Here is a 25126-nt window from a genome sequence, read left to right on the forward strand (position 1 = left end):
GCAGTTACTAATAAATGGAAGGCTCAGCATAAAATATTATTAAATACAGACTGTATAACCATTTTCATTCTGGAAAAGATTCAGAAAAAGCAGTCAACTAGTACTGGTCTTAGCCTCCTCCAAAATCTTTTAACAACTCAGTAGAATTTATTGCCTTTCTAAATGTTGTCCAGGAACTAATTCAATGCACTTTCTAATGTAGGCTAAAAAACAAATGGCATTATCTTGTCACTTGTAAAAATGGCTTTTGATAGACCAAAAGAAAGCCTTCTCTGAACATAGAAGCTGTAGTAATATATTAGAAGAGTTCTCACAGATAAAAATTCTTAATTTTTTTTATTTCAGAAGAACAACCAGAATTTATTTATTTATTTATTTATTTATGAGACTTATATACCGCTTTAAGTGCAAGCACTCTCTAAGCGGTGTACACCAGTAAGCAATGTATATATATATTTACATTGCCCCCAACAATCTGGGTCCTCATTTTACCTACCTCGGAAGGATGGAAGGCTGAGTCAACCTTGAGCCGGTAAGATTTGAACCGCTGACCTGCTGAACACAGTCAGCTAAAGTGGCCTGCAGTACTGCACTCTAACTGCTGCGCCACCTCAGCTATTCAATCAACATATAAAAGCTGTAACTAATGCAATGCCTTAAGATTACTTTTTGAACTGAATGGCTTGGCTAAATCTTTTAGCCATGTCATCACATATTTTAGATCTGACCATTCAGGAAAGAAGTTGCAAACTAACTCATAATTTGTTATTTTAAAACTTATTCTTAAACTAAGAATTAGTTCTCTATTTTTTAAGAATTACTTAATTTATACTTAATTAGTCAATGTATAATTTATTTTGACAACCTTCTTGGAAATGTATGGTATGAGTACACTTTTTCTAGTAGTGAATGTTTCTAAAGAGTGAACAATATACTACAGCAATTTATCTTAACATGGGATCATGGCAAGGTAACATACCATTTTTTCCCATTTTAATGAAGAGCTGCAGCACACCATCGTAGCACTATTATAAAATGTGATCTATGTTGCATGCTAATGTTCAATTTTACCCCATTCAATTTGAGAAAATATTAAAAATGACCAATACCAAATATTTAATCAAGTTATAGTTCAATCTCAAATATTGACACAGTTTAGAAAGGACAAATTTCTAAATAAAAGCCAGTCTCTTGGCATCTATTAGTTGTAACAGTTACAATTGAGGACTTACTCTGCCCCTTTCCACTTGAGTGGTTAACATAACAACCATCGAGGAGCTTTGTTCCCAGGTCATCTGCCAAAAATCTGGGCAAGTGTTGGGCAAAGGACCTTGACAAGCAATGTATTTATTGATTATACTAGAAGAAGGAATTTCCATCTAAAAATAAAAGACATTTGCAAAAAAACGTTTAGAGATGTCAAAACTTTACATGCTCTTAATTAGATCAAATTTCATTTCAAGAGAAGGCTAGAAAATATATTAAAATATATACAAGAGTTTCTGCATTTATAGTGAATGCAGGAACTTTGGCCATTTTGTAACTTGTTGAAGTAAATCAAACAATTGTTTTTTACATCTAAAATGTTGAGCTATTTTACCTTGGAAACAGAAAATAAAGAAAAAGATGTAAATGTCAACTCACATTTATATAATTTGCATTGATGTAATCATCATTACTGTTTAAAATAACCCGTGTAGCATCATCTGAAATAAAGACAAACATTTAATTTTTCAAATGACAACTAAAGACAATATGTTTACTTACACATAAAGAAGTACTTACAAGGCGAAATGTCTCTGTATCTATTTTTGGAAATATTTTGAGGTAATTTGGCACAAGACATTGTCATCCCAGGCTTCTTCCTATAAAGTTGCTAAATAGCAACAAATGATTAGATAACAAAAACAGAATATCATAATGAGACAGCATGTTCAGGTAACATAATTCACAACAATATGTTCCTGCCTGCCTATAGATCATAAAGTACAAATTATTTATTAATTATTGTTTATTGCATTTATATTGCACTGTAAGTTAAAGATCCTTAATTGTATATATCAATATAAAAACATCAATGGTACCACTGCAAAAGACAAATTAGAAAGAAAAATCCCTTTCCCTTTTTTGAAGATGGAACCACATCAGCCCTTTTCCAATCCTCAGGTGCTTTCCCTGTGCTCCAAGATTTTTGAAAGATGTGGTGCAGTGGTTCTGAGATAACATCTGCCAGCTCCTTCAGAACTCTGGGATGTAATCTGTCAGGCCCGGGTGATTAATATTCATCAAGGTCGGATAGGTGTTCTCTTACCATTTTCTTGCTTATTTTAATTTTTGTTTCTAATTTGTCTTTTGCAGTGGTTTTTTTTTGGTATGTTGGACTATAGTTTCTTTTTGTGTGAAGACTGATGTAAAGTATGAGTTAAGCAGCTTTGCTTTCTCCCTGTTGCCTGTTATTTCCTTGTCATCTTCTCTCTTTAGTGGACCTACAATTTCCTTGACTTTTTTCTTCTTGTTAATATGTTGGAAGAAACTTCTTTTATTATCCATGATTTCTGTTGCAAGTCTTCGTTCGTTCTGAGCCCTTGCTTTCCTGACTTCATCTTTACACGTTCTAGCTGTCTGCTGATAATCGGCCTTATTTGTGTGCCCCCCTTTCCATTTTTTGTATTTGTCCTTTTTGTCTCAGTGTGTCAAAGAGACCTTTGTTCAGCCATGCTGGTTTCTTCTTGGATTTCTTGTTTTTCTTTTTCAGTGTATTGTGCTGCCAATGGCTTTTATGATCACATTTTTGAGAGTTTCCCACACTTCTTGGGAAACTGATTTAGGATTTTCATCCATGGGATCTTTCCTAGGTTCTCTCTGAGTTTGTTAAAATCAGCTCTTTTGAAGTTCAAGACACTGGTTGGATTGTTTTCTGTTGCTAGTGTTTGCATTATATTAAATTCCAGTATGAGGTGGTCACCTTCGCCCAAGTTTCCGGAACATCAACTCCCTCTATCACTTCTTCTCTATTAGTTAGAATTAAGTCCAGTATGGCTTTACGTCTAGTTCCCTTCTCCATCTTTTGGATGACAAAAGTTGTCGGCTAGGTTGGTTAGGAATCTGATCTCCCGAATTTGTCTCCCAGTTAATATCTGGACTGTTGAAGTCTCCCATTACTATTGTGGCATGCTTCCTACATAAATTTATTAACTGCTTGGCAAAGAGTTCATCTATTTCTTCTGATTCGTTGGGTGGTCTGTAATGTACACCTATGGTAATGTCACTTTTTTTCTCTTTTATATTGACCCATATGCATTCTGAAGAGATTTTATCTTTGATCATGTGCGTTTCTGTAGATATGTAGTATTCTTTTAGTGTAACTCCCCCTCCTCTTTTTATAGACCTGTTTCTTTTGAACAATTTGTATCCGTCCATCAGTCCATTCCCTTTGTGGGTTTCGTCCCACCAGGTTTCTGTAACACCAACTATGTCATATCCTCCCTCGTGTACTATTGCTTCTAGTTTGCCCTGTTTGTTCCCCAAGATTTGAGCATTTGTACATAAGCATTTAAGGCTTTTATGCCTGTCCATGTGTATGTTTCCTGCACTTCCTGAATGTTGTTTGGGGTTTTTTTTTTCCATCTCGGCCAACTTCATTGTTTGATTTGTTTTCTTGGGATTTATGATTGGTTTGGGTTCTAGAGATTCTGAAGATTGCTCACCCTCCCCCCTCAATTTTAGTTTAAAATCCTCCTGATGAGTTGGGCCAATCTTTTTCCGAGTACATTTTTCTCTCTGTTCCCTCCTTTTCATTTTCTCAAACTACTTCTGAACAGATGTGGCCTTTTTGCAATGTCAGATATTAAAGAACAAATGAATGAACAAAATTGAAAGTGCAGTCCTGCAAAAATAAACTATCTACCTTGGTCTTAAAGCATATATTTTAGATTAAACCAAGGTAATATCTGATTTACATTTGCACATCTACATTTCAATATATTTTGTACTGGATACAGATATTTATATAGCTTTGTAGTAACTTTGTATTCACTGAATAATAATAATGTTCTTATTTTATAATGTGTAAAATACTAGCTAGGAAAAGTTCAGAAAAACTTAAGTTTATTAACTGGATAATTATGCTATTTTAGATTAATTGGATAATTACGCTATCTTAAAAATAAAAAAAACCCTAAGAAAATAATTTCAATGAAGTAATGCAAATATTTTGCCAGGCATTTCTTAATCTAAATTGAATCTGTGGCTTTTTAAAAATCCAAAATTCACAACTAGAAAGTGCATACACAAACATAAACTCTAGAAATACATTACTTACATCAAACTGAGCCAAGACTGTTCCAGTGATAAGCCCTTCCGCTAGCTGAAACATTGATTCTCTCAGAGCATTATCATCATAGTGAATTCCATCAAGTGGGGACTTGTCAGGTATGTACTGGAAATCTGGCTCACTTTCTAGCTTTTCTTCTACTACATCGTAAATAGCTATAATAAACCGAAAGTAGCAGAATTACTAAAACGAGGAGTCAAATTGTATTCCTTTGGAAACAAATATATTTAGGTAATGTTTTTGTTGAAAACACAACATTACAACATGGTATAAAAGTATTGTGAATAATATTAGGTGTGAGAGAATACTGATTAATTTTTGTTTGGATTTAAGTGGCACCTTTTTGTATACAATATTTTGCTGCAGGCTATTATTAAAATATATCAGCAGAGGAACTGAGCTTCAAAATAACATGAGAGAACAGAAGTAGAGCTATTTTAATAGTTTACATGAGAAACCAATTGCCTTTGGCTCTCTCCATCTGTTACTCAGCTGGCAGCATACTGCTGAACTTTTTGTCTAAAATGGTCAGATAAGAACTGTAACTTTAACAACTGATACTTAAGCTCTTTTTCTACTTTTCTTCCCCATTTCCCCTTCTTTGGATATTATATTTTAGACTGGAAACTGGGAGACAGTGACTGATAAGCACTAAGCTAGAAAGCAGGAGGCTGTGAATTTGAGTCCTGGCTTAGCTATGGAAACCAGCTGGGTGACTTTGGGCCAGTCACTGTCTCTTAGCCCAACTCACCTCACAGGGTGGTTGTTGTGAGGAAAACAGAGGAGGAAAGTGTATTGGATACTGTTCCCCGCCTTGAGTTATTTGTAAAAATAATAAAGACAGGATGCAAACAAACACATTTGTATATTATTCTTGAAAGTTTTACTATTCTTGGAATTTGAAAAATGCTCCGAATAGGTCAGCATCTACATCTCAGGTCTTGACCTTTCTACAGGTGGGCCTTGATTTTGATCTGCAATCAAGTTAGTCCCGATGCCAAGGAGCATGGGATCTTTCTCAGCCCTTCCTGGAATCTAGAGATTCCATATTAGGAATCTTAATCATTTACTCATGATTTACCACTATCCATCATGGAGCCTTCAGTTAGTTTTTCAAACCTCTCTGCAAAGCAATAATAAAGCCTCAGCCAGATGATTACAAGGTATAAACTTCTGACTGACAACACAACTACATCATTCAGTCAGATGCCATTACTCTGTATCTAAACTCAGTCTTTATCTTCAGCTAGAAAATACTGGAAGAAACTAGACATCACACAGGCCAACTATGAAATCCAGATGGCTCGGGGCTTGTTCAGACTAACGTATGAAATTCAGAATAAGCCATCCCAGAAGGAATTATAGCCTAGTCCACTAGAAATGCAGGTATTTCAGGTAATTACTTTCTCTATATTCTTATAGTTTTGAAATCTGCTTCAGAGGATTCCTTTAACCCTTTACATTAGGAACCACACAGTAGACAAGAATCTCCTACCCAAGATTTGAGCAGGGGAAAAGGAAGGTTGTAATTTTTTTACTAGATTTCATGGTATTCTCATTTAACAATTATCCTCCATATGTTTCCTATCTGAAACAGCATGTGTTTGACACTTATGTGCCAGACAGTATTTGTGGAAAACAAACATATTTTATTAGTACTGGTTAGAACAAAAACAAAACTGAAAAAATGTGGAGGTGGAAATTATGGTGTTTGCTTTTTAATTTCAAACTCTTTCATTTAAACTAATGCTACTTTTAGCAGTTTGGCAACTTAAAATAGAACACATAATCAAATAATGGATTAAAGTTATACTCTCTTGCTTGTTGACCTAGTGCAGTAATTTCAACCTGCTTAGCTCGTTTTATTTCTGGTTATATTTTTCTTCTAAATGTTCTTATATTGTCACTGAGCAATAAACCAGAATTAATTATCTCATACCCAGCCAACAAGATGCCACAATGGGTTATACAGAAGCTTATTAAGAAAACGTTGTATTCATCTGGCTTACGAGAAAAATTTAAAAATGAGATACTTAAATGTAAAATGCACTGGTTCAGACTGTAAGTCACATTAGGTTCAATGAGGCTTGCTTCCAAAGAAATGAATATAAGACAGCATTCTTAATTTTGGAACACTAATTGCCCAAAGCTAAAGCAGCTATGAAAAGTAAAGGAAGCTTTCTTTTTAAAAAGTGGAAATTTTGCCAAAATGATGAAAGCACAAAGGTCTATAACTTTCATCAAGAACAATATGATGAGCAACAATATATTGGTACAAATAATAAAAGAAACAATTATGAAAAGATCAGAAGCAGGAAATAGACAAGAAAGGCAGTTCTCTAAGGATAATAAAAATTGAGTAAAATAATAGAAATAACCATTAGAAAAAAAAATCTATGGTTTGATGCAATTTTATATTTGTAATTTCTAGTTTCCCATTTCAGTTAATATCACAAGAGAATAAAAAAGTAGCAAAATGCTCAAGGGAAGTGAAACTTCTTCTTTAGTGAAAAGACAAATATTTCTGGATTTTTTTAGGGGAAAAAGTAACATGAAAAGATATATCAGACATACACATAAAATGATTAATGAACAAGCAAGAAAAGTTCTCTCTATATAAAGTTCTCCAGGACAGCTTTAGATTTGGCTGGGGAAGAAAGAAAACTTATTCATGTATCAATTCAAGAAATACAAAGCAGCAAGCCATGATGATAACTATAGATGTACATGTTTCTTTAAACAAACTAATAGAAGATACCTAAAGAAAATCTTGCTTATAGGTAAGAGATATGGGATGAATAGATACATGTTTGTAATTTAGAGAGGATGAAGTTACTAAATTTGTTTATACTTTTGTGATGAAGGTTCAAAACCATTTCTTTATATACCGTATTTTCCAGCATATAAGACGACTTTCTAACCATGCAAATCTTCTCCGAAGTCGGGGGTCGTTTTATACGCCGAGTCATCTTATACGCCGGAAAATACGGTATCTCTTCTCTCTCTATTATATTCTTACTTTACTCTTTATTCTCTTTTTCTTTCCTTTATCTTGCACTTCTTAGTTTCTCTATATGCTCTTTAAGTTTAGTTTGTATAAGATTCTATTATAATCCAAATTCTTTTAAAAATTTATACAGCATGTAGACCTATTTACAATTCTAAGTAATGTTTTCAAATTAAACAATTATAATAAGGCATAATAAAAAAAAAGGTAAAGGAATCCCTGCGGATTTTATTCCGCTGGTTGTTGCCGACTCTAGGGGGAAGTGCTCATCTCCATTTCAAGGCCACTGAGCCAGCGCTCTCTGAAGACATTTCCGTGGCCATGTGGCCAGCATGATCCCACGGGGTGCAGTTATCTTTTCAATGAATGGTAGCTATTTATCTACTTGCGTTTGCATACTTTCAAACTGCTAGGTTGGCAGGAGCTGGGTCACATGGCACTCGGGTCTTGAACCTGGCTGCCGGCTTTCCAGCCGACAAGCCCAGCATCTTAACCACTGAGCCACTGCGCCGCCCCTAATAAGGCATAAAGATGAAAGTAAATTCCTTCTTAGGTTGTTTATGTTGATTTAATTTGTCATATCTAGAACGTTCAACAGTCTCAACATTTGAACTAGCAGATTAGGACAATTATATAATGCTCACTGAACTATTTAACCATTGTGTACCCTATTAGAGGACAAACACTGACTTGGCTATTTTTCTTTTTATATATAGAAAAGCAGCTGACAATTTAAATAACACTAAAACAATGAGTATATAAGGACAATAGGCAGAATAAATCTCACAACAAATGCTCTAATGCAGTGGTTCTCAACCTTTCTAATGCCGCGACCCCATAATACAGTTCCCCATGTTGTGGTGACCCCCAACCACTTATACATCACCGGGTGCCAGGGGCGTGGCCAAAGAAAAGGGGGGAAAAATGGCGGACAGCCTTGTTTGGCGACCCCCGTGAAATGGTCATTCAACCCCAAATGGGGTCCCGACCCACAGGTTGAGAACCACTGCTCTAATGACAGCATAGTATAAAGGGAAAAAAGAAGCATGTTTTATACAGGTAAAATTACTCACCATTGGGTCGAACTAGGAGTACAAGTTCCCCTGAGTGCCGCTCACAGCTAGCTTTAATAAACATAACAACTTGATCGTGGGTGTGTTCTGATATATCCCTGCCGTTGATCAGTACAACCTGGTCCCCTTCATTCAAACGAGGGACACAAACATCTGCCTGCAACATGAAACAAAGTTTTACTCCAGTGGATAAGAGACGTGCCTTTTCTTTTTAAATTAACTGCTTAAAAGCACAAAATGGACATACTGAAGAATTAGATAGAGTGCTAAATCACAGTCAGCATACAAATGCTATACTTGTTTAATATACTTTGCCCACTGGAGTAGTTGTAGGAAAGATTTTGGAAGTTTTCACTTTTTTTTAATCAATTGCAGATTGTAACAGCATGTGATCCTGGACAAAAAGAAAAGCAAGCTTCAAATAATACTTTATGAAATTGACTTGTCTCCCCTAACCATGATTTATCAAAAACATATTGAACTACACTTATTCAATAACAGAAGCTTTTAATATTTCCCTCATTGCTGTGTTTGAAGAGGAAAAGCAGAAGGATACAATCAGTATCGTAATATTAAGTTATGTACTTCAGAGTTACACATCTAAATACAGCTGTTAAATAATCCAGTTTATGTCATATCGAAATAATAAACTCAAAAATATTGCTAACTTGTTCATTATTTATTTTTTTATATTTATATATTGCCTTTCCAGAAAAAAACTTTCTGACATTTCTTTAGTTTATCCTAATAAGTTCTAAAATATTTTTTTCTGTTTAAGAATAAAATTGGACAATGGAATAAAGAAAGCTAGATAAAATGGATAAAAAGATAGATCCAGGCTACCTGATGAACTGCCTCGTGCTGGTAGAGTTAGAATACTTTGGATCCTTCAGTCAAAGAACTCTGACTATCAGGATTAAGAAGAAGAGCCTTCCCTGCTGCAGCTCCCACCCTTTGGAACATCATACCCTCCAAGGTGAGATCTGCCTCCACTATCCTTTCTCTCCGTTGTAAGATTCTGAAGACCTGGCTCTGCCGGTTGGCCTGGGGACCAAATGGGGGAGTTCCACACTGGAGGTGTCTGCTGGATTGATGCAGACTCCACCTCTCTCTCCCCCACTGCTCTCCACCCATCCATCTTTTTGGTTTTCATATTGATATAATGTTATTGTGTTGCTTTGGCAACAGAACTTGTTTATACTTTCATTTTATTTGTTTTTATTATTGTAAGCCACCTAGTGACAAATAAATTTAAGAAACAATTATAACTAATAAAGAAAAAATTGTACAGTAACTTTTTAGAGTTCCCTGATGTAATCGTTTAATATTCACACTATCACAAAGAGAAATTTTGATTGTTTACCAGCAATGCACAGAAGAATCTATTTAATACAATAGGGAACTGAACTACAATAATAAATAAGCTACTTTAAAGCAAATATCAAGGTTAGTAGCTTTTAACGTCCTGCCTTCCACCAATTTGTGAAACATCATTTTAAAAGAATCTAAATAAGTGGGCATCATCATATCTAAAGACCTGAAAAGTGCTTATTTTTCTTTATCCCTCTAAAGTTCCCTGCATTTAACTTTATTGGAAGACCCCCCAAATATTGTATTAGAGAGAAAAAACATTTTCTCTACATGTTGCATACGATTTTTGATGTTACATTCTTAGACAATGTTCACCTTACCCACTGTGTTTCCAACATATTAAACATTTCATAGCATCTTATAGAGATGGGAAATTGGAGCAAGATAAACATAATCATTTAACACGATATTTACAATATTTACAAATGTAGTCCTTGACTTACAAATGCAACTGAGTTTGGATATCTAGTAGTTATTATGATAGTAAATCAAAGCAACGTGACTAGACCAGATTTTATATTTTTTACTGTAATCACTACGTGAACCATCATGATCATTAAGTGAATCCATGGCCATTAAGCAAACACATTGGTAGTAAATGAGAACCTATTCTTCTGATTGAATATTTTTTTTCCCAAAAACTGGAAAAAACTTCGAAAATCACAGTGATGTGACCATGGGATGCTAAAACTGATCTAAAAGGTGAGCTGATGCCAAGTGCCCGAAATATGGTCTTGTGAATGTGGGGAGGGGTGCGTAAAATAACAGATTATGACAGCCAGAAGTGCTTTTTAGCCATAAAACACCTATTATGGTCTCATTATAATTTCAAGCAGTTATTAAGCGGTCGGTTATAAGTCAAGGGACCATCTGTAAATCTTGCAAATTGATAAAAGTATAAAGAAAGGGGAAATTATAAACCAAATACTTATCTACTTCTATGAGCAAACTCTTTTACTTTTATGTTCCATTTTCTTTTTTTAATGTACATAAACCTCAAGTTACAATAAAGCAAAGACCATAATATTAAGCATTAAGCTTAAAATGGAAAACTTTATTATATAATAAAATAATGTAATGCACTTCGCAGGTTTTAATGCTACACTCGATTCTAGAGGTACAATTTAAGTAACCTTATGTTCATTAACGTTATCATTTCAGAAATCATAGTTAATAGTGATTTTTTTAAATCTTTAAAGGTTTACGTTTCTTAAATCATCATGGTAGTAATAATCTTTAGTTAATTAATATAAGCAGTCCTCACTTCATGACTGCCCTGATTAGTGACTGTTCAAAATTATAATGGCGCTGAAAAAGTAACTCTGTGACCAGTCCTTGCACTTACTACTGTCACAGCATCCCTGCAGTCAAAAGATCAAGATTCTGGCACTTCACAACTAGTGGACTGACAACAGCATCCCAGGGTCACCTGATTGCCATTTCAATGCTTTACAGTCGGCTTCTGACAAGCAGTCAATGGAGACACCAACAATAAAATCACAAGTCACAGTCTTACTTAACAATTGTGGGTGATTTGCTTAACAATTATGGCAACAGTGAGATCATAAGTCTCAATTAGTTAAGCAAGCACTGCCTTTATTACATAAATACCACTGAATCCAAATTATATAATGTGATAACTTGCATCTTATAATACAATAAAGTATTTTGTTTAAAAAAAACCCTAAGAACTAGGAAGTTTAAAAGATTTCCTCTGATTAGATAAAGTAACTTATAATTCTTATATCCCAAGCTTCCATTTCTAATGTTAAAATGATGCATCAGAACTCGCTGTTATGAAAATAGTTGTAAAGAAATAAAAAAATTAAACAAAGTACTGAAAGTTAACCATATATATCATTGTGAACTTCCTTTGATCAGACTTACAGGTGTTCCGGGGGCCACCCTAGACACAATGACAGGCATCTTCTGGTCATATCCACCCTTTTGAAAGAAACATAAATAATGAAAATATGTAAAAATAAAACCCTCTCTAAGTATTAAAGTAGCCAAAGATATAACAAAAATTTTAATACCTTTACATTGAAACCAAATCTGCCATTTTCATCAGGTCTTATTCTGATTAGAACAAGATTGTCATGAAGAATCCCACCATTTGGCTGAAAATGAAAACAAAGTAATTTGGATAATGAAATGTCAGCAAGAAAACAAGCAAGCTCAGAGAGCACCAAGGACCCTCAAACGAAGTATTGTTTACACTAATGCCAACTTCTATTAAAGAGCACAGCTGAATTTTAAAAATATCTATAATTTCTTATTACTAAACTAATTATTTCCTCTTCTAATAATTGGAGCTCAATTGTTTTTCACGGAGTTACAATCATGTAAACAGAAAATTACATAGGGAATAAAGAAAGAGAATATATAATCCGATTTTAACATACCGCTTAGAGAGTGCTTGCACTTAAAGCGGTATATAAGTCTCATAAATAAATAAATAAATAAATACTAGATACACTAGAAAACAAATCAGCAAACCTAGGTTGAGCCCTTCTGCTTCTCAGAGTCTTTCAGCTTTCTGAAACAGACTTTGGATATGTAGAGAGGAAGGAGAATGTTTTCCTGATAGACAGACATGGCTGAATGCTCAAAAACAGGGATTCAGTATTTGGGATGTAAGATAAGTACCTGCAGATTGCAATTTACCACAGTATCCCATTGCCAGTAAAGAACTATGCGCAGAAACAGAAATATATAGCTTTTTTTCCCCCTTCTGGACAAATCTCTGCAGTTTATTAGGTAAAGTTTTTCAGAAGTGATTTACCATTGACTTTCCTAGGGTTGAGAGAAAGTGGCTGGCCCAAGATCACCCAGCTAGTTTTGTGCCTAAGGCAGGACTAGAACTCTCCTGGTTTCTAGACTGATGCCTTAATCACTACATCAAGCTGTCTCTCTAATATGTAGCTAATACAAATTAACATACAAGTATCATTTAACAGATTTATAAATTACAATAATTGAAATCAATGTACATAAGCCCTAAAGTTATTAATATATTCAAATCGAACAAGTGTGGAAAAAAATCTTACAGTAGATTTTTCAGGAGACGAGGAAGAATCATCATCATATGTTTCATTTATATGGTTATCCAATTCTATCTGTGAATGTGAATAATGAATTTGGTTCCAACTATTCTTTTTAGATTGTTTAGGTGGCAGTGCAGGTGGTTGGCCATCTATAGGGGTCTCTTGAGACCTACATATAACATGAGAAAATAAAAAGATGTTTTTGAAATTTACACGTTAAAAAGAATGCATCTTTAAGACAACTACAGAATATGGGTGTGTGAATTAAAGTACAAGTCCTCAGCAACTGGCATAAATAACCAATAGAACAGAAGATGGGACTTAAATGTAACATGATTAAAAGCTGGTCGGGGGGGGGGGAGGTTTCCTACTTGTTTCTTGCCCATTATATCTTTGAGAAGAATTTCTTAGAAAAAGGCAAGAGACCCAAGGAGGACTTCGTGCAGGCCATAAGGCATTGCATTGGGAAGAAATCAGGTAGATATAGTTTATACAAAGGCTGTAATTTCTGCATATAATTTGTCAAAAACTAGTCCAGCCTTTCAGTGAAAACACTAATTTTTGCACATTGTTTATATTCATGATTCCAATTATAAATTAGGAAAAAATAGAATTTGCAATAAAATGTTATTTTGTGCACATACTGTTTCATACTGTTTTATTTCTCTTCACTTCAGTATCCAAATCTGGTCAGTTTTCCAGTCCCACTTAATATGTACAGTTTTTCTTAAATTATAGATTTTTCCCTTCATGCTTTTATTTCAGATTATGTGCAGGTATATATGTCTATACTTCTGAGCTTCCCAGAACATACCATGTTTCCCCGAAAATAAAACTGGGTCTTTTTTTTTTTTTTTGCCTCCAAAAGAGGCACCAGGACTTATTTTCAGGGGGTGTTTTTTATACTCACCTCCAGCACCGACAGCTCCACCCAGCAGGTCCATTTCTTCTGGCCAAAGCAGCAGCTTCATTCTGCAGCTGCATTCCGGCCTGCATTTCAGTCAGGCTTTCTGGAAGGCCTATGCAGCCGAGTACCAAGCTATGGATTCAATCTATAGCTCAGTCCTTGGCTGCACAAGACTTGCAGAACTGAGCTATAGATTGAATCCATAGCTCAGTTCTTGGCTGCAGGGGCCTTCTGGAAAAGCCTATGACTTCTGCAAGTGGCTGCAGAAGACGCCTCAGAAGAAGTGGGCCGGCAAGGAGAGGCCTGGCTGCGAGGTAAGTGGGTATGGGGCGCATGGGGAAGCTTCATACCCCATCCTAGCTGGCTTTTTAGGTGTGTGCCTCATCCCAAAACTAGGGTCAACAGAACTATTTCTTTTTGATTCTTTTTTAATAGAATTATTCTATGTGTTCTAAAAGATTAATTCTGCTTACTTTCTATTATGCCACATATATGCCTTATATTCTACTACAGGCTTTCCAATGATATTCTTAAGTAAATACCCAGTTTATCCCATATGCTTGCATGACAAAAATGTTTTCATTAGGAAAAACATTTGGGTTCCATCTCTGGCATTTTCCAAAGGGGGAAACATTTATGCTATTTGTGGCAATCTCAGATTAAATGATAGATCAGTGCTTTCAGATATGCCCAGGAGGAAGCGGAAGGAAAAGCACCAACGGTTACACCATAAACCAGGTATGACAGATTATCCAAACACACCTACATCCATCGTTACTAAAATCCAAATGCACTAGTAGAAATCTTTAAGAAGTGTCTTGTAAAAGACAGTGTTCAAAGTTGGCCTGATAATATACTATTATTTTGCAATTTGACAAGTCTGTACAGTAATTCATCTGCAGTTTACACAAATTTCTAGAAATTCATGTATCTAAAGTCTTAATGACAATTCACTTATTCACACTGCAAAACTGACAATTTCAATACAATTCCCACAATAGCATATCCAAGTAAAAATAACCAAGGTTGTCACTGACTTGTTTTCAGACTCATTTAAATTAGTAGGCTTGGGAATTCACTAGCCTCATATAGAAATGCAAGGTACAAATGATTTCATATATTGGTATTAATTTACAAACTAGTATGTATTACTTAGCAACTCCTCTTCCCAATTTTAATTGTAATCTGATTAAATCCTGAGAATACATTTCCATTAGAACATAATATCCAGGACATTATCGTGTTTAAATTCTTTTTTTTTCAAACGTGAAAGGCAAATAAAATTTACAACATATACAAAAAAACCTGAACTAATATAATACTATGGTTCCAAGTGTAATACACGGTAATATATTACCATAATAAATTGTGAGGATTAAGAATAAACTGGAAAAAAACTTCCTAACCTTATATTTACCCAGTTAGCTCTTAATTTCCTTTGAATGTTTAAAACAATGGATGTGTAAGTGGAATATTTTGAATCAAAGTAGCTTTCTGTATTATTTCATTCACAATGTGCATAATCAAATAAAAAACCTGAAATATTCCTATTCAGCTAAGTGCTATGTCACATAAATCTGATACTATATCTTCCAAATGTTACTATATCTCTTAAGCACAAGTAATGTATTAGTCAATATACTGTATATGGATTCTATTAATTTTTCCAATGACTTCTTTAAAAGGTTAAATTTGTGGTATTCTAACACACTAATATTGAACCATGACCCATTTTATTTAAGGGGAAAATGAGAAATCATTTCCAATAACTGTATAACACATGTTTAATATTTACAGTGGGGCAAAAAAGTATTTAGTCAGCCACCAATTGTGCAAGTTCTCCCACTTAAAAAGATGAGAGAGGCCTGTAATTGTCATCATAGGTAGACCTCAACTATGAGAGACAAAATGAGAAAACAAATGCAGATAATCACACTGTCTGATTTGGAAAGAATTGATTTGCAAATTATGGTGGAAAATAAGTATGTTGTCACCTATAAACAAGTAAGATTTCTGGCTCTCACAGACCTGTAACTTCTTCTTTAAGAGGCTCCTCTGTCCTCCACTCATTACCTGTATTAATGGCACCTGTTTGAACTTGTTATCAGTATAAAAGACACCTGTCCACAACCTCAGTCACACTCCAAACTCCGCTATGGTGAAGACCAAAGAGCTGTCGAAGGACACCAGAAACAAAATTGTAGACCTGCACCAGGCTGGGAAGACTGAATCTGCAATAGGCAAGCAGCTTGGTGTGAAGAAATCAACTGTGGGAGCAATAATTAGAAAATGGAAGACATACAAGACCACTGATAATCTCCCTCGATCTGGGGCTCCATGCAAGATCTCACCCCGTGGGGTCAACGTGATCACAAGAACGGTGAGCAAAAATCCCAGAACCACATGGGGGGACCTAGTGAATGACCTGCAGAGAGTTGGGACCAACGTAACAAAGGCAGCCATCAGTAACACACTACGCCGCCAGGGACTCAGATCCTGCAGTGCCAGACATGTCCCCCTGCTTAAGCCAGTACATGTCCGGGCCTGTCTGAAGTTTGCTAGAGAGCATTTGGATGATCCAGAATAGGATTGGGAGAATGTCATATGGTCAGATGAAACCAAAGTAGAACTGTTTGGTAGAAACACAACTCGTCATGTTTGGAGGAGAGAGAATGCTGAGTTGCATCCAAAGAACACCATACCTACTGTGAAGCATGGGGGTGGCAACATCATGCTTTGGGGCTGTTTCTCTGCAAAGGGACCAGGACGACTGATCCGTGTACAGGAAAGAATGAATGGGGCCATGTATCGTGAGATTTTGAGTGCAAACCTCCTTCCATCAGCAAGAGCATTGAAATGAAACGTGGCTGGGTCTTTCAGCATGACAATGATCCCAAACACACTGCCCGGGCAACGAAGGAGTGGCTTCATAAGAAGCATTTCAAGGTCCTGGAGTGGCCTAGCCAGTCTCCAGATCTCAACCCCTTAGAAAACCTTTGGAGGGAGTTGCCCAGCGACAGCCCCAAAACATCACTGCTCTAGAGGAGATCTGCATGGAGGAATGGGCCAACATACCAGCAACAGTGTGTGCCAACCTTGTGAAGACTTACAGAAAATGTCTGACCTCTGTCATTGCCAACAAAGGATATATAACAAAGTATTGAGATGAACTTTTGATATTGACCACATATTTATTTTCCACCATAATTTGCAAATAAATTCTTTCCAAATCAGACAATGTGATTGTCTGGATTTGTTCTCTCATTTTGTATCTCATAGTTGAGATCTACCTATGATGACAATTACAGGCCTCTCTCATCTTTTTAAGTGGGAGAACTTGCACAATTGGTGGCTGACTAAATACTTTTTTGCCCCACTGTATATGGCCATTTGAGTGTGCTATTTTACACTGTGTAAAAATATTTACAAATACTATAAAGTAGATAAGTATTATCTCCCACAGCACAAATGGAGGGGTGATATGGTTGCTAGATTGCTTATATGAAGCTACCTGATAAATTTACGATTTGCTATTATTATGCTATATATTTATATTCTATCTAAAATTAGATCCCTTATGTTACTTCAGTTTTTACTTACAAGGTATAATTAAATATAAAAATGAGATCTGCCAACCGTATAGCTATATGGAAGAAATATGGAAAGTCTCTATGTTATAGCAGTACAAAATGTCTTTGCAGGATTACAAAAATCAAACTTACGGTGATGATTCTAGAATTATACTATTGGCCTTTGTAGAAGAAGGTGACCGATGATTTGCAAATACCTCACTGGGTGAAGTATGGACTACATGGTCTACTAAATGTCCAACTGAAGATGGCCGTAAACGGTTTCCCTCTTGAGTAAATGTGGAGTTGCGACTGAGCATGGAAAGAACAATTATTTATTAACCCATTAGTAAAGATTTGTAAGTTCTGTGCTTTTAAATAATTTTACCAGCATTTCTAAGAAATATCAAATCAATTTCTATAAATGCTACTGATTGCACTCCTAAATGCATGCTCTCTATTGGTGTGAAAAGCAGTCAATAAGTAATAGTAAAACAAATTTTGTAAGAAATATATTAGAAATCAATAAGACATTTGCAACCACAGTATTATCTCTAACACTGACTGACATCTATATAAATGATACATGTGTGGCATGCATCAATAGATGAGGAATCAACATGAATCTTAAACGGTGTCCTAATATTACAGAAATGGAGCATTGCCTTACCTGAACGCCTCTTCTCAGCATGATGATGAAGAATCCACCTATGGGTTATTTCAGTCGTGCTGCCCAATCAGACTAAGTTGTCAAGTTGTCACGCACCTCCTTGACTGGAACCTCCCAGTTTCATTGACAGTGTAGCCAATGACAACAGTTTGACGTGACAACTCTCAGAGCAGATACCAGGAAAAAAACAAGCCCTGGGCACGGAGCTAACTGACCTCTAGAGGGGAGGGCATGGATTCTTCATCATCATGCTGAGAAGAGGCGTTCAGGTAAGCCAACGCTCCTTCTCCAGCATGATGACTGAAGAATCCACCAATGGGACGTACCAAAGCTCCTGGCGTCCCTATGGAAGGAAATCAGTTGGGGCCTGTAACCCTGATGCTGGCACTACCTGTTGGAGGATTCGTCTACTGAAGGCGGCCTGAGCTGAGGCAAATTTGTTCAATCGGTAATGCCTAATGAAAGGGGAAGGCGAGGACCATGTCGCCGCCCTGCAAATGTCCTCAATGGATGCTTGAATTGCCCACACCGCCGATGTGGCAGCACTGCGGGTGGAGTGAGCTGTCACATAACTAGGAATGGGCAGGGCAAGTGATACGTATGCACCTGCTATGCAAGCCCTGATCCACCTACCAATGGTGGAGGCGGATACCTTTTGCCCCATGGATGAAGGCTTAAAGGATACAAACAGGACTTCAGACTTACGGAAGGCTGCCATGTGTTTGATATAACAGCGCAAGGCTATACGTACATACAATGAGTGCCATTGCCGTTCCAAGTCATGTGATGGGCGGGGACAGAAGTCTGGAAGAATAACTTCCTGTGATCTATGGAACACTGTGTTTATCTTAGGGATAAAGGAGGGATCTAACCTAAGAACCACCCTGTCTTTGTGAAACATGCACAGGTCCTTCCTGATTGATAAAGAGGCCAGTTCCGAGATGCGCCTGGCGGAGGTAATGGCTATCAGGATGGAAACCTTAAGTGACAAGAACCGCAAGAAACAGGTTCTAATGGGTTCAAAGGGTGAGGAAGTTAGTGCCTGCAGACCCCGGAGTAGCTCCCAGGAGGGATACCTGTGAACCACGGGAGGTCTGCTATTGATAACTCCTTTAAGGAAGGAGCGGACCATAGGGTGCTGGGACAAGGTCTCTGATGAGACCCAGGAAAGCAACGTGGAGAGAGCCGCTACCTGTCTACGAATGGTGTTGGGCGACAATCCCTTGTTGACACCCTCCAACAAGTAGTCTAATACCCTTGGGGTGGTTACCTGGGACAGACTCACGTGATTCTTGTCACACCAGTGACAGAAGTTCCTCCAAGTATGATCGTAAATACGATTAGTCCAGTCTCCTGGCAGCCTGGATCATGTCAATCACCCCTGACGAATATGACTTCTGAGTTCAAGTGCCAGGCAGCTAACTGTAACCATTGGGGGTCTGGATGTTGTAGATCCCCCTGCGTCAACCGTATGCGACTGTCGTGGATCCGCCACCGATCTGAGATGGAGAGGCTCACCAGGTTTGTGAACCACAGTCTTCTGGGCCAGTGAGGTACAATAAAGATTAACTCCGCCTGCTCCTCCAGGACCTTCCTGACCACTGCTGGAAGCAGAGGCAGCGGGGGAAAGGCGTACAAAAGGCCTTGCGGCCACGGGCTGCATAGGGTGTCTGTCCCCTCCACTCCCCGAGAGGGGAAGCGTGAAAAGAATCTGGGCAGCTGGGTGTTTTCCGGTGAGGCGAACAGGTCCATGATTGGATGACCAAACCTGTTCGAGACCTCCCTGAGGATATCTGGGTGTAACCTCCACTTCGAATGGTCCACTATCGACCTGCTGAGGAAGTCTGCCTGACAATTCGCTTCTCCCGAGATGTGCTCGGCCCTGGTGGAAAGCAGGTTGCTCTTTGCCCAGGAGCCCGAGCCTCCGTCATGAGTGCCCTGGATTGAGTGCCCCCTTGCCAGTTCACATGAGCTTTTGCAGCCATGTTGTCCGTTAGGACCAGCACATGTTGCCCCTTGATCACTGTTTGGAAATGCTTGAGAGCCAGATGGATCGCTGTGAGCTCCAACTAATTTATGCTGTGTCTCAGGTCTGTCCCTGAGCCATCCGAGTTTGGAGGTGTGCACCCCAACTGAAGAGACTTGCGTCCGTGGCCACAATGGCATAGCAAGGCTCCCTGAAAAGAGTCCCCTTGCGGATGGCCGAGGATGTCCACCAGTCGAAAGAGAGACACACCTGGCGAGGCCGTACACCAACTGGTTGGAGATACTGGTGTATTGTCTCTGGTACGGGAGCAGAAACCACTGGAGGGTCTGGGCATGCAGTCAGGCCCACGGCACTATCGCTATGCAGGATATCAACTTCCCCAGGACTTGGGAAAGGAGAGCTAGTGGCACTGCCCTGCTCCTGCATATCCTGAGGGCCAGGTCTCTGATGCTCCTGCGCCGTTCCTCTGACAGAAACACGTGGCAAGAGTCCGTGTCTATTACCGCACCCAGGTGTAACAGACAGGTCAAGGGAGATGTTTGGCTCTTTTTGAAATTTATCAAGAACCCGTGGTTCTGGAGAGTCTTGATAGTGAGGGCCAAGTCAGAATGGGCGGTTGTAATGGAATGTGATTGGATCAGTATGTCGTCCAGGTAACACTGGACGCGCACCGGGACCAATCTCAAGTGAGCTGCCAGCACCACCAGGATTTTGGTGAAGACCCTGGGGGTGGAGGAAAGGCCAAATGGTAGGGCCCTGTACTGGAAGTGATGGTTGAGATAACAAAACCGCAGAAACCTGCGATGCTCTGAGACGATGGGAATGTGCAGATATGCCTCTGTTAGATCTATTGAGGTCATGAGATCTCCTTGCCTGACACTGCCCAAGATGGAATGGAACGTTTGCATTTTGAACTTCCAGTACTGGAGATGGAGGTTCAGACTTTTGAGGTCGAGGATTGCTCTCCATCCCCGAGGATTTGGGGACTACAAATAGTATGGAGTAATACCCCTGTCCTGCCTGGTTCAGGGGGACCTCCTCTGTGGCCTTGATGCTTAGTAAGTGTTGAATGGCGTCCTCCATGAGCCCTCTTTTTATTGGGTTTCTCATGGTTGTACAAGAGATAAAATGGTCTATGGGCGTGGATTTGAAGGCCTTCTCTTATGATACGCAGAACCCAGGAGTCTGTGGTTGTGTTTTCTCATTGGTGGATGAAAAGAGTGAGTCTGCTGCCAATGGGAGAAGTCCCCCCTAAGTCATTTGGTACGACGGAAGGGACGACACCCTCTGCCACGAAAGGAAGACTTGTTCTGGGTCTGATACTGGGACCAGTCCCTATAGCTCGTCCTGTCAAATGTACATTGTTTTGGCAGCTGAAGGCTGGTAGGATTGTCCCGAATCTGCCGTAGTGCCAGTCCAAAATGGCTGACAGTGACCATAGGGGAGGAAGCGCCAGCTAGCGCTCCTCGTCAAATGAGAGATGACTTTCTGCTTCTGTTTATTTTCTATGAGATATGGAGTTAATGCCTCCCCAAATAATCTGCCTCCCTTGAAGGGGGCGGTGGCCGCTCGCCACTTGTGTTTGCTTTCGGCCCTCCAATTTTTAAGCCAGAGTAGCGTCCGAGCGACTACGCTGGAAGCCATTGCCCGAGTGTTTGGCGGAGTATAAGGTGTGTTTGGCGGAATATAAGGAGACATCCGCCATATACTCAGAGGTCGCTATGAGTTTGGTCAGGTCCTGATGGACCCTGATCTCCAGGGGAATTCTGTCCTGTAACTGTCTAAGCCAGGTAAGGGAGATTCTAGCGATGAATGAGGTGGAGGTTGCCGCCTTCGCTGCCCATGCAGATGCCTGGTGAACTTTGCGCAATGCTAGTTCAGATTTCTTATCTTCCGCCTTAAGGGCGTCAGAAACATCTGCTGGAAGACTGGCTGCTGAGAAAGGTGGGGCTAGGGATTCATCCACTTTGGGTACCTCCAATAAGTCCGTCAAAGTTTGGGCCATGTCCACAATCTTGCGCTCAGCCTCTTCCTGGGATGGCTGAGCTGCCAGTGATTCCCATTGTCCCTGAATATTCTTCAGGAATAAGGGAGGACAGAGTATTTGTAGGTGTCTAACTACTGGTTCAGCTAACAGGGGATTCGTGTTTTGAGTGGTGGAAGACTCTGGGGTGGGGACCGGTTCGGAGGTGAGCTTACCCACTGCACAGGCCCTGCACAGTAAGGAAGGAAAAAGAGAGGTATTGAAGAGTTCTGCCATGGGTTGGGAGTCTTGTGGAGGCTCCTCGCAATCCGACCACTGGTCTGCACCTTCGTCATAATCCGAAGCGTTGGAAGAATTGGATTCAGGTGAGTGGGATGGTGAAACCATGCCGGTACGATCGAATGTAGGTCATGATGAGGTAGTGGGCGCTGATGAGGACCTCAGTATGGGTGACGTTTGATGGTGACCTGATGAGGCCATGGCTTGAAGAACTGCTTGCAATATCAATGATTGCAGCTGGTCGGTAAAGGATGGTTCAAGCGGAGGTTGTAATTCCGCAGCAATCGGTGTGAATGTCGCTGTGGGTGCCGTAGAAGGGCCTGGCAGATCGAGGTCCTCCCCAAAGAGGGGTGGCCCTCCCTGACCAAAGGTCTGAATCAAGACCTGCTGATGCTTACACTCCAGTGACCACGCTCTCGATGAAGCCAGTAGTTGCATCCTGCCTCAGGAGCTGCAGGTGGGGGGAGCGGAGGCATATGTTCTTGCCCAGCTGACAAGCGTTGGGCCCTGGAGAATTGTTTCTCCAGGGCTCTGTGCGTGCGATCGGCCTGCTTGTCGCTTGCCTTACTAGCCTTCCTGCCGTATTTGGATTTCGCTTTGGCCTTTCCCTTAGGCGCTTCTGGAACCAGATCGGCTTGGCTGGATTGGTTGTCTGTATCTAAAGGCTGTGGCTCAGTGAGGTTTGCCATGGCGATTGAGAAGTGTCCCAGATGAGGCTCTGGAACTGGCTCACTCTGCAAGAGACGTCAGTTGCCCCCCGTGGAGGGACTGACTGCACGTGGATTAACATGAGCCGGCCCACTGGCTAAGCCGGACTCACGCTTGGCGCTACAAAGAGCTTGTCACCAAGGCTAAGGACAATCTGTATGCCAGTCCTGAGGCCAAAATAGTGATGAAATCACACGTGTCTCACAATAGTGGCAATGGTCAGGTCCTGGCAAGCAACCACTAGATGCAGAGTGGCAGAGACTAAGGCGAAGGAGTGTTAGGCAAGCAGGACTTAATAGATCTTTTTGTCAGCAAGTTGGAGGGATCCACAAATCTTGTGATTGTAATATCTTATATTTAGTCCACACACACACACACACACACACACACACACACACACACTTTAAATTGGTATGAGCAGAGCACACAAAATGGCGCCCGCAACTAGAACCTTCCCTATGAAAAGTTCCTGCCTCACAAAATGGTGGTTGCATTGAACCCTGGGTGGGTGGGGGTTGGGTCTGACGATCGAGGCTTGGATTCGATCTATAACAAGGCCCTGCAATGAAATCTAGAGCCTCCAAGTTTCTAAAGATCAAAGGGGGAGAGATTAAGTAATTCGCACCTAACAGCTGTTTGGTGCGACGCTGCTCATGGCGCCTTAGCAGGGCCTCTTTCTTTTCAAAAGGCAGCCGGAGCAAAGAGAATTGAAGTACTCCACTTGTCCCCCGCAGCGCTTGCAATTCGCTCTATTCAGCCTGTCAGCCGGCCGAAGAGGCTTCGGCAAGAAGCTGGAGGCCAAACGGCCTCAAAATGGTGGCCGCAAGCGAGGGAGTGCTGACTGAGTCCGGTCAGAAGTATAAGGCCACGTGGCCTCAAAATGGCAGCCGCAAGAGGGACTGGATGCCCTGAAAGGGGAATGGGAAGGAGACTCAGCCCTGGCTGAGCTATAGGGAGAAGGGAGTCACCCCCCCGTATCCTAAAATGGGCTGCGAATGAGACTCAGCTAACTGCTGAGTTTAGGGAAAGAACAGCCACCCCCCCCCCTTAATGTGGAGAGGAATACTTCTTTCCTCCCCTGTTTAAAAGGAATAGGGGACAGAATCCCCTGTAAAGGGAATAATCAGAGGCTGGGAGCCTCTAATTCTCCAATTCAAACAATCCACTAATGGGTTTAACAATTTAATTTTGTCTAACCTGCCAGAAATGAACCTGAGAGTCAAGTTATCAAGTACTCATGGGCGGAAGACTAAGATGAAACTGAGAGGTTCCAGTCAAGGAGGGGCATGACAACTTGGCAACTTAGTCTGATTGGGCAGGAGGACTGAAATAACCCATTGGTGGATTCTTCAATCATCATGCCGGAGAATACTTCAGTACAAATATTATCTTTCCTTCTGAAGGATTTTTGCAAGATATAGATTTAAATAAAATAAAATAAAAACACCTGGTCTCCTTTCTTTTCACGTAGCTTGCTAGAAAAAGAGGAAATTAAAAAATAGTTACACAAAGAATAAAGAGAACCTCCCTGATTGTGGTTTAGCTTGTACAGGAAGTAAAATGTATTACCTTTATAGATAGATACTAGTATTTGTGCAGAGTTCTGAGCTCAGAAATAGGGTCTTCTGCACCGTTTCATTCTGTAAGACTCACTATTTATGTAACTAAATTACGTGAAGTTCCATTTGAACAGAAAGAGAAACCTGGTTATATATGATGTTAAAACTATAGTTTTAACTATATAAATGACCTGGATAAACTATAGGCTTATATAACTATGAAAAAAATTTGGAAGCATCCACTTCCTGATTTAAATCAAACACAGTTTGCTATTGTATTTAAGCCCTAGTTAGCTTAATCTATTGCTTATTTAAACAAATTTCACTTTCCTATTTCCAATGTTCTGTTCCTCACAGCAGGCTAGATGGGATAAGCTTATGTAACCTAAAGTAAACCCAGATTAGCTATATTGTGCTAAATTATGCTGTGATATAATTTTCAAACAAAGCCACAATGTAACCAAGAAATGAAAGGGATAAACCATAGGTTATTCAAAACAGAACACGGTGGCTTTAAATTAATTTCATCAAAATAAGTAATATGACTTGAATGATGCAAATACAAATTCTATGTCTAGATGCACTTTCTTAGGAGTAAACCTGTTAAATACAGTGAAACCTAGATACAAGAG

General features: G+C 39.3%; 1 protein-coding gene across 5 annotated transcripts in view; it reads right to left on the bottom strand.

Moving 5' to 3' along the window:
- PTPN4 (protein tyrosine phosphatase non-receptor type 4) overlaps positions 1 to 25126 on the bottom strand; it is a 129579-nt gene that overhangs the window by 17727 nt on the left and 86726 nt on the right. For 4 of the 5 annotated variants that reach the window (XR_005553692.1, XM_039319345.1, XM_039319346.1 and 1 more), the window contains 9 exons: positions 17461 to 17619; positions 12835 to 13000; positions 11821 to 11904; positions 11672 to 11728; positions 8414 to 8570; positions 4322 to 4488; positions 1786 to 1876; positions 1645 to 1706; positions 1233 to 1379 (listed from right to left, as the gene is read on the bottom strand). Coding sequence is in view for 4 of the 5 variants with exons in the window: in XM_039319345.1 (XP_039175279.1) it covers positions 1233 to 1379; positions 1645 to 1706; positions 1786 to 1876; positions 4322 to 4488; positions 8414 to 8570; positions 11672 to 11728; positions 11821 to 11904; positions 12835 to 13000; positions 17461 to 17619 (1090 nt within the window). In the remaining variant the exon portion in view is untranslated. The remainder of the gene's footprint in view (positions 1 to 1232; positions 1380 to 1644; positions 1707 to 1785; positions 1877 to 4321; positions 4489 to 8413; positions 8571 to 11671; positions 11729 to 11820; positions 11905 to 12834; positions 13001 to 17460; positions 17620 to 25126) is intronic. The other variant, XM_039319348.1, reaches the window with a different exon arrangement.

The sequence above is a fragment of the Crotalus tigris genome, unplaced genomic scaffold, assembly GCF_016545835.1.
Source record: "Crotalus tigris isolate CLP2741 ecotype Arizona unplaced genomic scaffold, ASM1654583v1 scf7180000023579.1091882, whole genome shotgun sequence".
Classification (NCBI taxonomy): domain Eukaryota; kingdom Metazoa; phylum Chordata; class Lepidosauria; order Squamata; family Viperidae; genus Crotalus; species Crotalus tigris.